Below are 16,341 nucleotides of genomic sequence, written 5' to 3'. Positions count from 1 at the left end.
AACAATCAACTTGTAAGTTGTGATCATAACACATCTGTTCAGCACATGTTAAGGTATTTAAAAGTTTCTTTAGATAAATTATACCTTACAGGAAAAACTAATATTCCACTTTCTGCGATACAGAAAATAAATCAGTAACCTATTTCTATTAAAAAAGAAAAAAAAAAACCAACAAAAACCCAACAAACATCTATAATCACAAAGGGCCAGTTAAAACTTTCTACATAAGGCTTCTACTTTAGAGATACAGAGACAAACTGGATCTGCCTGAACAAACTCTAGAATTAAAAATAGTAGAGACATGATAAAGATAATCCAGCTGATTCTACATATGCTGTTTTCATCCAGAATCAGCATAAGCTACAGCCTTGCAGCTTTGTACTATTGGATTGTTAGGTTAGACTGAGTCTCAGGCAACTGTAGCTATACTGCTTCTGAACATTAACTCATAAAAGTAGGGTTGCGTGGCAATGCTACCAAAGCCATTTATGCAAACTTGTCTTCTGGCCTCAACTAGTTTTCAGAAACTTACTTTCAAACTAGTATAAAGAAATCTACCAACTCTGCCTGTTTTGCAAGCTTCATTTCTGTAACTCGACAAGTCTTTCTTTTGCTCCTCTTGCCACTATTTTATATACTTATTTTAGTTAAAGGCCAAGCTATTTTCTTGTAAATCCAGCACTAATTAGTCAATGTTCAGTTTTTATTCCTTCCCTAGGTTCCTAACCTCTTTCTATAATACCTAGGTTATAAAGGCAGTAAGACCAATATAATCACTAGTTTTTCTCTCAAGGTAAATGAAAAATATTTGTGGATTGACAGAAGAGATCTCTCCATTTTATATGAAAATTTATGGACAGAGCAGCTTAGATGAACGATGAACATTCTACAGGGAATGCTGAAGTACTAAGTAGCAAAAAACCCCTAGTAATTTAATAATGTATTTTAATTAATACACATCCTAGAAAAAGCTTGCACTCAGACACTGCTTTGCTATGAGAAGAGGAAAAAAGGTGCTGCACATTATACTGCTCTTCTTTGGTTTACGTCCAAGGCCTGAGAAAGTTAGTCTTTCTCCTCTTTTGGGGTAATCTGTTGTTAGACTTATGAAACGAAAGATCCTCCAAGAACACTGCACTCTCATGGATATGCAGTGATTGAGACAATCTGCCAATATTCCATGCTGAAAGAGTAAATAATATAGTACTTTAAGGAAAAATGGATTTTAAATTAGACTTATTTTTCTTAGTAGCTAGTTTCTCTAAAGAGGTCAAAGATCTCTGATTGAGCTTAACCACCAGTTTAAGAAGAAAAGTTACTATTATCAAAAAAACCCCCTGTGCAATAACAGATGATGCACTTCAGCTTACATACCAGTGGTGTAGACTGCCCTTGTTTACTAACACCAACTTGTGTAGGCTGAGTTAGGCTGATTACAGGTTGTTGGAGAGTACTCGTTACAGTTGCAGTTGCCTTCCCTGCTGTGCGCTGAACAGAGGAGCTTAGAAGCACCGCTGCAGATGGAATCGTTGCTATCGTTGCTTGTGTTGTTGGCTGCTGCTGTTGACTTTGTTGAATGAAAGCTGCTGAATCTGGTGTTAACTGTCTCAAGGCAGGTAAACTCCTCTGAAAAGAGGAGAGAAAAGAATTTGCTTGAGTATTTTAATCCTAGATCACACAAGAAAATATTAATTGTAAAAAGCAATGCATTTCATTTCAGTCCATTGTATCAGTCCTAAGTGCACCTGAAAAAACATGACAGCCATGCTCACAGGAATACCATGCTACTTCATATTTAAAGCTAGACAGAGTGACAGTACCTTTAGGTGTGGAAGCTTGGTATCATGGGCATCTAGACTATGCAAGCCTATGTGAAACCCCTGGTATGTATTTAACAATCCAAACCCATGCTGCCTTCCTCAGTTGTATTCCTACGTATATACCAAGCTATAGCATGTGATGGCTTAAAAGACCTACTGGAACGCCAGTGAAGATTTCAGAATAGCTCAGAGACCACAGTTTTTTACCAGATTTTTACATTAGTAGTTTTCTTGTGGTAACAATTTTTGTCCTCATGAACAGCTCAAGGCTGAACATCCCTTATTCATATATTAGTCAAGGAGACTTATACTCTTACCATACAGTGCTGTTGTATTTTTTCCAATTTTCAGATGGTAAATGTTTTGGAATAAACATTATTTTGAGATCTGTCCAATTACTATAAAATTTATGACAAATGGGATTTATTATTGAGACGTGATACATTTCCTGTTTATCCACACAAACAGGTATACAGCACAGGCAAAAGAGTATGAGTTTGTCCAGGAGGTACAGTTTTCTGTATCATTCAATCCTTTGTTTTCTTTCCAAGACTAAAAAGAGGACAATAAATCAATTCATAGGTTTGGTGCTATGGAAAGAAACTGCTTGTAAGTCATAGAAAGAAAACTTTTCAGATTTCTCAAAAGAGCTATGATGTGACACTATGGTAGAAATTACATTATTGACTGTGACAATGATTCATACCAGCAAACTCTTGGAACCAAGAGGCAGAAATATTTTTTAAGGGAGCAAAAGTCCAACCAGGCACCATTTAAAATTTCCATTTACACCATTTTGGAATTCCATCTATACTGGTAAAAGATGTGCTTGTTTTCATTGCTGCTGATATATAAGCACAGAAATATGTAAGGACTAGCAAACACAAGTTACCTTCAGGAAAGGCACAAGGTAAGGTTGAGGTGAAGAATTAAGTTCTCTGTACAGCCTACTGGTAAAGTCTTCTGCTTCGATTTTTCCATCCTTCAAAACAGAAAATCCAAATGAATGAACTTGTAGAAATTAACTTTTACACATACTCAACACCAAAAAAAAATTTAAGACTTAACAATTTATTGAAAATAAGTGGGTTTATCATCCATCACTGTTTAGTTGTCAATAGCTTTATGGTAGTATCTAATTTTACTACAAATTTCAACTACTAAGACCTACAGTGCCATCTTCTCTTTTCTTCATCCTGTCTTTCAGTCAATTTTAAGAAACATCTTCAGTTGTTCTCACCATTACAGGAATGTCCTATCTATAGATTAAAGGGCCAGGTGGAACCTACAGGAATACTTCATGTGACCTGCAATCAGTCAACTATCAATTGCTCAGAACAGCCAGGCAGCCCCATCTCTGGTGTTCTCTTTTCCAAAGGTACTATAGTTCCTCCATTTCAAATAACTAAAAGTTGTGCCCACCATATGCTCAAAAGGCAGATGTCTCTCACAAAACTAAATGTTTATCCCTTATGGGAAGATACACTTTGAATTTTGGTCTTGGGACAACCACTGGTTATCACGTGATAACAACTGGAATACACAGCTCTACCTTAACTTAAAGGTTGCTAACAACTAGGCTAAGCAATACTAGTACTCATTCTATAAATACTAAGTATGTCAAGCTTTTACATTAGCTTCAGATAATATTACTTCTTTTTGCAAAAAATTGTGATTTCCTACACTCAGCTATTGCACTAGCTGTAGTGTCTTCCCTCAAGTACATAATTCATATTTTTATTCACTGTTTTATCAATAAAAAATGTAGAATTTGAAGAGTCACCATTTACATTACTCTCACTTCAATTTAACTCACATTCTCATGCATGAATATGAGCACTAATGTCTCATTTACAAGTTTAAAGGAAAATTTATGCATGTATTTTAATTCATAAGAAGCAAAGTTTCAATTTGATTTATCTCAGATTTTATAATCTCCTTCCTCTCAACCCCCCCCAAACCCTCACTTTTGAGTCTACATTTGTCCAGATACTGTTTCTTACAGCTTTTAATGAACTTTTCTTACCAGCAGGTTCTGTACCAATTCTTTCACGTTAGCTGCAGTCTCTGAAGACTGTTTTCCAGATGATGCCAGTTTTATTAATGTGGACAGAAAGTTTTTGCATTTCTTCACATTTTCCATAGTTTCCTGTTACAGCAGGAGGAAGGGTAGAAAGGAAACAGAAAAGGGAAGATAAACTCTTTTTAATACATGATCTGAGCGTATACTCTGAAAAATATAGTCCTTCTCTAGTTCATCACTATGTAACATTATTTATAGATTCACGTCCCTCACTGCTTAAGACACAATCAGATGGAAATTATTATTTTGCTTCATATATACATATGTATTGTACATTGTTATCAAAATTTAATAAATTACGATTCTTAATGAAGTTAGAAAACACCAAGTATTTTAAGAATGGCACATTGCTATGGGAAAATATGCATTTTAGCAGGACAACAAATAGCAAAGCTCCTCCTTCCCAGTACATAGCATAGGGCACAGATTCTCCCTGTTTTGCAGTCCTGGAAACATGCATCTTGAATGAGTCAGTGCCAGCTTTTTATCCCTTCTCATACTGATCCTACTCTGCAGTGCTGAACAATTCACTTTTCTATAAGATACAGCTAGTATGCTTTAAAAAAAGGAGTGCTTTAAAACTGTTACAGAAATCAAAATTAATATGTCGACAGCTGTCAAAATTCAAGCGAACTGTGTTCACACTTTATAAATTATATGGTTCTATTAAAAGTTTACCTATAATTCACAGAACTGCATCTTTACTACTCTCACTCCGATACGTGTTTATGAACGTGTATGTACGTACATGCACACATGTATATGTGAATGAACAAAAAAAAGGTTCTAAATGCACTCAGTATCTTACTGTGGCAGCAGTGGAGGTTGCCGTTGTTCCTTGCACTGTTCTCTGAGGAGTTCCAGTTTGTACAGCTGTTGCTGTCCCCAACGTAGTTGTTTGTGCAGTACCACCCAGAACAATCTGAGGCTGCAGAGAATACAAACATAAGATTATTTTACTTGGAATGTACCAAAACCTGTTTTCCTGAACCATCAAACAGAAACTGAGCCACAGGACAGTAGAACACCTTTCACAGCTACTATAAAAAGAAGTTACTACTGTTGCAGTGGAAAGAAAGAGCCACCAGATGGCACAAAACACTACACATTCAAAACTGAAATCCTAAAAGTTGATTAAGAATCACACGCTTTTGGGTTACCGAAAAAAATGGCAAAATAATACCATAAACATAACCTCATACACTATGGTTTCAAAACACAATTAAAATGAGTACTAAATTTCTGTGAATGCAATAGGGTTTTTTTGCCTGTTCCCTTAAATGCCACTTTCAGAGGGAGGAATTTCTAAAAAGGCACAACAGACACAAAAGCTCAGGTCTTATCTAGCTCTTTTTGATAAACAATGGGATAAAACATTTCTCCAGTTTTGTAGACAAGTTGGTAATTTAAAGTAGGAATACCACCTTTAAAGAATCAACATTGTAAGCAAGAACTTTTCACATACACAGTTCATTCATGGACTTCCCCAACACAATCTAATTACTAACAACAACCCAATCAAAGAGACAGTAATTCTTACCAAGCTAAAGCTAGCTCTCAGAATTTTAACAAATCATTTGTAAACTTGTTCTTTATATAAAGATGCACAAGAAAAGAGACTCCAGTGCTGCCAAAGCTAACTTTCATTGGTATTTGGGGAGACAGAAAAGGAGACAAGGATTCAATTTGTCTCATTTTTTTGAAATCAGGATAAATGAAGTCCACGGTATGCTCATTACAGCAAAAAATATGCAGATGGAATGATTCTTCTTGTCCAGTATAACAGCAGTGCAAATTAAGGAGACTCAGTTAGGTAAATTAATTCTTAGATCTGGAAAGATCACTGGCATAGGCAAAGGCTCTCTGAGGGGAAAAAGGTTAACTGGATGCATAGCAAAACCTGCATGTTTTAAATTAAAACTCTCTAATCCTGCCTACTCAAAGGATGAAGAAAGCACAATGAAACAGATTAGGCGACAGCAATCATATTGTATCACTGTTGCCTGGAAGCCATGTGGAGAATTTCACACTTTTGCACTGTGTTTTAAACTCACACCATCAACCCTCAAAAAAAAAAAAAAAAATCTACAAGAAAGCCTATCATTAATACAGGCCAGGCTATTAGAAGAGAGCCCACATACTAAGACACCACTATTTATCCTTGAGTTATCAGAATCTCCCTAAGTATATAGGCCAAAGCAGAGCCTCGTGAAAGAGGGAGAAAGAAGGCTTGTGGAAGAGAAGGCTACCAGGGCAGTCTTTTTTGTAATTGTAAATTTTGCTGCAGAATTCAGAGGACTACAGATCCATCACAGGAATAACATCACAGTTCCAAATCTGAAGGGAACTGGTGTCACTTTCTTGAGGCAGAAAGCATAAAGGTATTTTATTTTAGTCAGTTCTGAGATTATACAAATTAATAACAGGGTATGTTTAAATATACATGCATATAGGTATAATATGAAGTAACAATAATACGCATATTAAAATTTATACATATACATCCAAAATATAGAGTAAATTGAGATCTGCAAATGTTTTAGAAAGGATAATCCAGAAGATATTTCTTCCAGGCACTTAGCAATCACATTTCCTGTGTTTCTGACAGTCTCAAGCAGGTTTTCAGCTAATCTTAACAACTGATATATCTCATGTATACATTTCTTTTCTACAAACTCACTTGCACAACAGGAGGACGCTGTAGCGTTGTTGTGGGTTGCACTGTTGTTTGAGCCTGAGACACTTGCTTGATAATAGTAGTTGGTGTCACCTGTCGTGCAATAATAGGCGTTCCTGGAGCCTGGGGAAGAGGAAAAAAAAACAAACACATTAGTTCCTACATTTAAATAGTATCTACATTATCTGGTATTTTGTCTCTGGATAGTTGCCATTATTACAGATACAAAGGAATGCATCTGGACCACTATAAAACTGTGAGAAGGATTTTTAGTCTTAACTTAATGCAACTGTGATGATCTCAGTATACATATCCACTTTTTTCTTTTGGTTTTATAAAGAATAATGATTCTTTGGGGAAAAGAGTTCTCGTGTTAACCATATATGGTCTTGAATGGTCTTCTTTATATCAGTTTTAAACTTAATGCCATTCAGCTAGGTAAAAATATTTTTGATGAGTAACAGCCAAACTGTAACAGAATTAGGAACAAAACGCAATGCCTACGCCATGTGGAAAAGCCTGTATAGCACCAGTTTGATCAATGGTTTCTTCAAATCACTAACATCATACCTTACTTCCTGCTGTATTCTTCACAGGGAAAAAATATTACAGTTTTTAACACTACAAATTACTGAACTAACCTGCACTGTTGATATCTGCACTGGAGGAGCACTGGTAGGTGTAGCAGGACGAGGAGTCATAGTATTTTGAGGCTGAGACTGGGCATGTGCCTGTGCTTGCATCTGTGCCAAGGCTTGTTGAGGGATCATCAGCAACTGCCCATTCTCACTACGCACAAGGACCATGCCTGTTAAAAAAGAAATTAGTCAAGAAACATACATCCTTTTCAAATATGAAAGAACATATTTTTTCAGTTTTTTTATCCAAGTTGGATACATACAGAATTAACGTACTGTTGAAGGACTACAGAGCTAACAAAAGTGGTTTAGAATAAAGCAAAATATCCAGCTACATTATCATATTTTGTACAGAATAGCTTAATTACAGAAATACTCTTTCTCTACCAAAATGCTTGGTATGGAGCGCATCAGAACAATGAGTCGTATTCGCCCTAACCAAAAAATTTCATGTGACTAGAGGTTAAAATTAGCAATCATGTAAAAATCCTGCCTGCTCTTTACTAAGAAATTTGTTTTACGAAACACTGCAAATAAAATAAAATCTTGCCATTAGACAAGATTCCTGTTAGTTTTTCTTTAAGGGGGGGGGGGGGGGGAATCAAACATAGGCTTCACCATCAACAGGAACACAATTGTCTAAGTTCTAAATTAATTTCCCATAACAAATTTAGTAATGAAAGTGGCTATAAAATCATAATCTTTCTCATGTGCATCCGCAACAGACTGCATTGTGCCATGTTACACCCCAAAAGAAAAATAAAATGGAGAGGGAAATGAGGCAGTCATTCCCTGCTCAGTCACTCAGATCAATAGACTTAACCCCACAGGGTAGCTATAGGGAACCAGATTTTAACAGGCAGATTTTCAGATGATTGTCTTTCTTGAAGGCACAAACAGGATCTGGACAACATGAACTCTTTTCCAAGAGCTCATTCATTCAGCATGCCTCAGTCAGTCTACGAGAGCCTCAGGACCTCATCAGCTCTGAAAAAGCCACCTAAGGAAACATACGGGGCACTCAAAATTAGTTAGCCTTTCTGAGCAACAAACTACAGGAGGAAACTTCACCATGAAAATCAAGAGGCACTACTGAAATCAGAACGTTTTCTTAAGTGTTGTTCTATGAATAAAAAGTCTATACATGTTCCCCAACAATATCTGGAGATCTGGTCTATGCCATCTCAGAGCATGACTACTTCAAAAGAATCAAGCTTTTGTTTGCTTTTCTATTCAGATGAAGTGCTGAAACGTTTATAGACAACGCCTTAAACAGTTTTCTTGGACTGTTTGAAAATTAGTGTTAAACTGCAAAAAATCCATATACCGATTTCTACAAAAATGAGTTCAAAAGAAAAAACAGATTATATTAGTTGATTTGCCCCTAATTTTATCCTTACGTTCTCTGCATTAACTCTCTTTTAATGAAGCAGAGTCACACAGAGACATTAAACTAGTTTACATCAAAAAGGTGACTTTCCACTGCGACTTATTTAGAAGTGTTAAGGTGGGACCGCAACATGCTATGGACAAGAGTTACACCTAGAAACAAATATTCTCAAACTGCTTTTCTGTAGGAAAGGTGGGGGGGGGGGGTGGGACGGGGGACGACTTATAATCTTGCAGACTGTAGAAATAAATACTCTTAGTTTAGCTGTCCAAAAAAACATTTTCCAAGCCATCCCAAAAAGTAAGGTCTTTTCTCCTGTAACTTATGTAGGGAGAAGCATTTTCATTAAAACAACAAAGCCATACACCACCACCACAGCTTACAAGAAATTTAAAAACCTCACAAGTGAATACAGAGCTTGATCCTGTCAGCTGCTCATTGGAACCATCACTACTACTTTCTCACCATTAGCCTCATGCTACAGGGAGGGGGCTACTAACAAAAAAACAGAGAAATTCAATATTTTAAAAACTAGAGAGTGACCTGCTACTACATCAAGCTAATTCCTGCACAAACAGAACTTGGCACCCTCTTCCAATGTGCAAACATAAGATCTTGGGAAATGAACTCATGTTGCCCATTTTTGTCATCTCTCATAATAATTAGCTGAAGAAGCTAAACACTGAATCAGTGGAAATCTTCAATATTATTATAACTGAAAACATTAGTACAGTGGAAGTCTGATTAGAGGAGCTATTTTCAAGTCAATGTCAAATATTAAGGCTTGTTGATTACCATTTAGTTTCTAGCAACTGAAAAGGCCCAATGCAACTATACATGCCTGTGCTTTCAGAAGCCCTTAAATGTCACAGAATTATATTGACATCACATAAGAAACTTTTTTCTTAAAACTCACCATTGTGGGGGTTCCCTAGGATATTCTAGGGCTAGCATACCATCCAAATTCTTCAAGGAGTTACATATTTTTTCCTTCCAGAAGCAACATAAGAGATACTAACTCTAGTGTGAGGTTTGGGATGGGGGGGGGGGGGGGGGGGGTGGTGTAGTGTTTTTTAAACTTCTCTCTCAGTGCAAAAGTGACTAAGGTTATTTGAAAGTGCCAACCCAAAGCAGCAGACCTGCATATGGGAACCTTTATAGCATCGGGTACCAGCACACAGCTCTAAGCTACCTGTTCCAGCCTCCAGCTCAATACACACATCAGGCTCAAGAACAGGTCTATGCTACGCATCAGTATCCTGCAACAGCACAACCACCCCTCGGGACACCAGTACTGTCAGCTCATTGGTTTGCTCCCCAAAACATGAATGAGAGAAGAGAGAAAAGGAGGGAAATAACCACAAAATGAAGGTTGACTACCCCTGAAGAGCAAGCACAATGTCTGAACAACGAAATAGTCTCCCTGAGCTACATGCAAAATTAGAACATGCCTACACATTAACATAGCACAACTGCCGAAATAGACAGTTGAAAAGCGTATTAATGTGAGCTTTAGAAAACATATCAAGAAAGTTCAATTTCTGGCAGCAGACAGACGAAACAATCATTTGGAATTCAAACCCTGACTCTAAGCACTATCCTGCTAGATTTCTAACTATGGAAGTCTGAACCTTCCCTTAAGTATTTAAGTCATAATAAAAAAGTAATTCATACAAAGCTACATTCGTATCTGTCCCTATTTAAATAGTTCTTTTACACTGCACTCATATTTGATACACAGTTATTTTCAATTTATACAGTTTCTAACATGTCTTTAAGTTAGGGTCTACCATTAATAGATAAATTGCTGTGCATACTTAATGGGCTATACAAAAACATAAAGACAATCAAACATTACAAACATCAGACTAGTCTTGCATAAACTTTAATCATGGTATGATGATATAATACATTTTACCTGCTTGAAATTATACCTTGTTAGTATATGGGTGATTTCAGAGAAGGTGTAAAAATTCAGATAGTAATGAACTTTGTTACCGAAATTTCCGTGCAGAAATTCACTAGTAATACAGTGTGCAGGCAAGTAATTTTTGACTGAATACTTAACACCTCTCCAGCCTTGCTAAGAGTTCTTTAAAAAGGGAGATAGAGCTGCTCTCTCAGTTTCTCTCCCCCCAGCCCAACTACAGACTCTTTTCCAACCCAATTAGCTAAAAAAGAAACTCACTAACCCAAAACTATACCCAAGCTGGCATTAAGTGGATTTTCAGTGAATTTCAGAAAGCTCATTGGAGCTAACTTGATTAAGAATTAAAAAGAAAGTACCATTTATTTCCTGCTTCTAAACAAAGTCAATGTAGGACTGTAACAGCCCCCTCTCTCCACAGATACATTAACCATCTCTCAGCTGAAAAAAAAAAACAAACCCAAAAAAACCCCCACACACAAAACACCCTAACATTTCTTTCTCTTACATTCCAAAACTTATATTTTAAGTATATAAATACAGATAAATATCATAACCTCAAACTCTAATGCATAAGGGTGCCAATGCTGTATGAACCAGATCAGAAATGACTACCAGGTACTAGAAGACAGCTAGAATTGTACCAAGGTATCTCATTTCTCTAATTAAATTCAGCAACATATTTAAAGTAAGGATGAAAAATATCTTTCCATTTCAAGTCTACCATCCATTTTTTTGTCCCACAAACGGATGAATTGCTATTTGAGACCAAGCAGCTAATAAAGATCATTGGAAATGTTCAATTCGGAAAAGGTGTCAATAAAACTTGACCATTTTAAATCTCTCTGCTTTCTTTTTCCTAGAAAGTCTGATCACATGTACTCTAAAATCACATTCACTATTAAAAATGCAAACATTCAAGCATTCTTTCCAAGTCTCTCATTAAAAAACTAATTAAAATTAAAATTAATTACCATTTTTGTTAGAAGTTAGAGGCTTAAGAGAATCCTGAAAGAGGCTCATATTTTAGTTTGAATTAAACAATTAATCACGGCTCCAAATGAAGGATTAACAAAATTGAATTGGATTGCTCCTTACACCAAAAAGACTTGTGCTCCTGACTAGTACAATGGTCATCTCATGTATTCTTGTTATGGAGACCTTTCCAGATCTCTCCTGTTTTCAAGAGCGTTTGGATGGAAAAGTTCATTATTATATGAAGCAGCTGCATGATTCTACACTGTGTCGTCTTTGCCTCTTGCTATTTGTATTTCCATTTGCTAATGGCATTTCCATATACTAAGTGTTCTACTTTGGGGTTTTTTTGTTTGTTTGTTGGTTGAGGTTTTTTTAAATAATAAAATTTGTAAAATCTTGCACTGGAATAAAAAGTGAAGAGTTCCAGACATATGACAAGTCAGAAAAACACAAACCAGGCTTTTTTTCTAACATCTTCCTCTACCTTCTTTCTTTGAAACATGGCTTGCCTTAGCAAAGACTACAGAAAAATAATTATCAGAATAATAAAGGAAGAAGAATAAGAAAATATTTTGTAGCCTTTGCAGACCACTGATTATTTGTGTAACTCCTGAGACATACAGCTTTCTTGCCAGAGAACTTCTACATCCAAAAAACCCAAACGAAAACAGTTTCCTGTTTTGTTACCAGTTTTTGCTGGTAAACCTAGTTTAGTAATATTTATAGGAGCTGGACTTCTCAATGACAGAGTTAAAACTTTCTGCAGATACAGCAGGCATCTTCAGATTACTGTTCTGAGGAAATACACAGTCCAGCAAATTGTCACCTCTGATAACCATACCTAGCAGGTAGCCACTCCAACAGCAACATATCCAGGTGTCACCCTCTCTCAGAATAAATGCTCCATTTCTCAGGGACTCAGATTCATACACCAGGTGACATACTGAAAGACTTCATCTACAGTTAGCAAGCACCTAACAGGAGTATCATGCTCGTCACTGGGCATACCAGCATGCAAGAATGAAACTCTTGTGTATCAGTGAAATCTAAAACCTAGAAAGTATCCTATCAGATCACAAGTGACAACATCTCTCTTTCTGATGCAGATACTGAACAGAAGAACAGAAGGTTCAAGCTTACCAATTCTGCTCATTACCCACAATGTAGTTCATTGTCTAATTCAGATCAATTCAGAACCATTACTAAGAAACCTAGACTTTCAATAAGTTTATGACAGAAGAATTAATGTATGTATGATCTTGAAATTGCATGGAGAATACCCTTTTCCAGTCTCATGAGAAAATTCTCTCCTTAAAGTAAAAAAGTAACTGAACTTTATTTCCATAGAAAAAACAGTTAGGGTCAGGGAGAACTGTTAGACAGCAAAGAATCACCTTCAATACACACACATACTGATGTTCAGAAAGAATGTCCAAGCGTAAAAGAATAACTAGAGGATTGATGCTTCTGGTGTAGGAAATCAAAGTCCTTACAAACATCCCTAGAAATGAGGGTTATTGATCATAAAGTCCACTGACATCTGACAAATCTTCAAATCCTAACTAGATTTGCAAGGGAAGTTCACTAAGAGGTTATCTTAACATCAAAGCAGTTTGTGCCTTAAGCTCTCAAGCACATACTCATTTGTGGCAAGATGCTGCAAACATTTGACATGGCAAAAAAATCTGACAGTAATCATAAGCAGGCTGTGCCATATTAGCAGAAGAAAGCTTTATAATAGTATCCCTTCTGTATTGTCAGAAGAGATTCTGTTGCAACAAAAAGGAAAGCAAGTGTGTGTAAGGTTATGCAAGTTGATATCATACCCACCACAAAAACCATATAAAGCAAAGGGGATGAGACAATGATCTGTAGATGATTGGACCAGGCTATACGGAGACCTTGGAATGATAAAACCTTCATAAAGGACAAAGTTTCTAAGACTTTCCCAATACAAAAAAGCTATAATAATACTGGACAGACAGCTGGAGAACAGGATAGCTGCCTATATAAACTACAGGAAGAACTTTCAGCAGAAGTGATATACAATAGGGTCCCTTACTGCAGAAAAGGAAATGATAACCTGGTACCAACATCAACGCTGTCCAACAATCCACCATGCCTCCTCTTATGATAACTGACCCACCTGGAAAAGTTCTCACTCTATAGGAATGAAGGGCCAGGAAAAGAGGGGAGAACCTATCGAAGTCTACTAGTCCACTGCAACTCCATGAAAATCTGGGTAATTAAGGGAATCTTCCCTAACACAAGACAACTTTTAGCAGATTTAGAATTATTTACATATGTCAAAGAAGAGCATCTGTAATAAACCAGCAGACATGTAGCAGGTCATGAAGGACAATCTCTATACCAAGTCATGAGAAACAGTGATTACAAATCAAGATGAATAGCACAGAACTTTAAATGGCAACATAGCTGTGGATTAGATATTATTGAAGACACACTACTTTGTACCTGATGAGAGATGTGCACCACCACATTAGATGCAATTAGTTTAGGTGCTTAGAACCTCAGGTGATCTGCACTGCACAAAAAATCCAGAAAAAAACTTACTTGAACTTTCTTGCCAAAGTCTTTGATACCGTCAGCGATCCAGGCTCTTGAGTTTCACGAACAAATGTGGTTGGTTTGTGACTTCTATAAAGGCATCTTAGCTCCACAAGGATAACCATAGTGCTTATGGAGAAGTCTACATAGTACAGATACAAAACCAGCTTGCTGAAAATGAACCCATGACCATCTGTGGCTTCACCTGCTCTAGAAATGCTTGCACTGCACTGGCATGGATGAAGTCAGCCTGTACGAACATGAGTTAGTAGTAGAAAGGTTCCCTGCTGAGTTGCAGGTCTACAGACCATAAAACTGCCAGGCGGTAATAGAGCTGTCCAGCACACTGGAGCAACCTGAGATACTGTACCAGATTCCCTCACATCTCATTTCAGAGTAATGGGTACCCTAAAGCAACGAATGCTGAGGTTTTGCACACAACTGTATTGAGAGCACACAGTGTACACTATGCCGAACACATCTTAAAGGTACCTGTTAAACGTTCAGCACCTGTTGTGCTTAAGGTGAGCTACAACTTGGCATGAAAAAACGTGGCTGTCAGGTGTTGCTTCAGAGCATCTCTAACACAAAACACTTGCAGTGTCTCCTGACAGGCACTAAACATTACACCATAGTGAAGACTGGCATGGCACAGAGTTTTGGAGAAGAACTTTCTACAGACCTACATCAAAAGCACATCACTCCTTTCACTTTTTAACTCCTGTCACTCTGGAATAAAGTCAAATTTTACCCAGATAAAATGTCTCTAAGTTCTGGTACAGCATTAGCTACTACAGCACTCCACTTCATTTGCCTATCATCACTCTCCCCACATGCCTAATCTGCACACACAGATCCCAGATCATAACTAACCGTTATGGTCTGTGAAATACTAATTCTTGAACAGCTGATTTACTATTATTGCCAACATAGATGAAAGGTACATTCTCAAAAATCATCAAGAATCCTGACTGCAGTGCAGAGGAAATGTATTTTGTACAGACCAAGTACACAAGTTCACATTATGAAAAATTGTTTTTGTTTTTTCTTTCTAAAGAGTCAAAAGACAAAAGAAACTCAACTTCATAGTAAAAGCTTTTGCTTACTTTTACTATGCAAGAATTCAGTTTCAAACTACAGAGCTCAACTGTACTGTCTAAAAAGTGAAGAAGAGAAGCATTTGTAAACTACTGATTCACAAGTCTTAAGAATATAGTTAAAGAAATAATGTCATGCTGGAGTGCCAAAAAGCCACTGTATTTACAGTGATCCCATATGGAAAAAAATCTTACCTGCTCATTTGAAAAGGTGCGCAAGAAGTGTTCTGGGAAATATGTCATTTTATACAGCAACAATTGACAAACAATTCAACACCAATGTGATTTGAACTATTTTGACTTTTCTGGAAAGCTATATTCCCTGAAAGCATGTTAACGTTCCTTTCTAGTCAAGCATACAAAGCCAAAACACCAGAGTGCTCTGTCAAACTGCAACCCAATCATCACCCAAATCTGTCCTTAGTCTGATGCAAAAAGAACTAAGAAAAACACTATCAAGAGCTAAACAAATTACTTTAATTATTGATCTCAAAATTATTCGGATTTAGCTCTGCCACTAATTTCAATATACTTACATCAAACAACAATGCAGTTTGAGAAAGACAGACACAAAATAAAATGTCACTAATTCTTCTGATCTGTTATTCTAAACAGATTTTAAAAATCAACTAGTCTTCATTTCTGGCAAGCAGTTTGTCTATACCAAGGTATATCAACATTAGTGCTGTTCAAGCACCTGATGAAATGGGCAAGCTACTTTGCATTTACCACAGTCTGCACACAAATACTTAACGAAGAGCAATGCATTAAATCCACATTATCTTCCTTGAAAAAGCAACACCCTAAAACAACTAAGTACATGAAACCCCATAAAAAACGCATTTCTTTAACTTCTCCCCACTGTGAATGCCCTACTCTAGGCATACAGCCTTTGTAATTTCAGCAGTGACAACACCCTTTGCTGATGCCACCTTTTCACCTGGAGCTGCGGAGACCCGACGTTAGACAATTCCACCGACTGACAGCTACCCAGGGCAGCCTCAGTGGAAACGTTCTCTTCAAATCCTCCTCTGCAGAAACAGCCTGCGATTTTATGACTCTCTCACTGCCAATACAGAAGTTATTCTGCTTTGAGAATATGCCAAACACTATACCTGTGAGTTCAAACACAAACTATCAACGTGGACATGATATTACATGTC

The 16,341-nt window shown here is 36.9% G+C and overlaps 1 protein-coding gene across 2 annotated transcripts in view; it reads right to left on the bottom strand.

Annotated features, from left to right (window-relative positions):
• TAF4 (TATA-box binding protein associated factor 4) overlaps nt 1–16,341 on the bottom strand; it is a 40,544-nt gene that overhangs the window by 11,545 nt on the left and 12,658 nt on the right. For both annotated transcript variants that reach the window (XM_069804034.1, XM_069804041.1), the window contains exons 3-8: nt 7,222–7,388; nt 6,584–6,703; nt 4,712–4,831; nt 3,847–3,969; nt 2,713–2,802; nt 1,375–1,626 (exon numbers count right to left, since the gene is read on the bottom strand). In XM_069804034.1, coding sequence (XP_069660135.1) covers nt 1,375–1,626; nt 2,713–2,802; nt 3,847–3,969; nt 4,712–4,831; nt 6,584–6,703; nt 7,222–7,388 — 872 coding nt within the window. The remainder of the gene's footprint in view (nt 1–1,374; nt 1,627–2,712; nt 2,803–3,846; nt 3,970–4,711; nt 4,832–6,583; nt 6,704–7,221; nt 7,389–16,341) is intronic.

The sequence above is a fragment of the Haliaeetus albicilla genome, chromosome 2 (assembly GCF_947461875.1).
Source record: "Haliaeetus albicilla chromosome 2, bHalAlb1.1, whole genome shotgun sequence".
Lineage (NCBI taxonomy): Eukaryota > Metazoa > Chordata > Aves > Accipitriformes > Accipitridae > Haliaeetus > Haliaeetus albicilla.
Note: the sequence above shows the minus strand (reverse complement) of the source record. Positions and strands in the feature narration are given on the sequence as shown.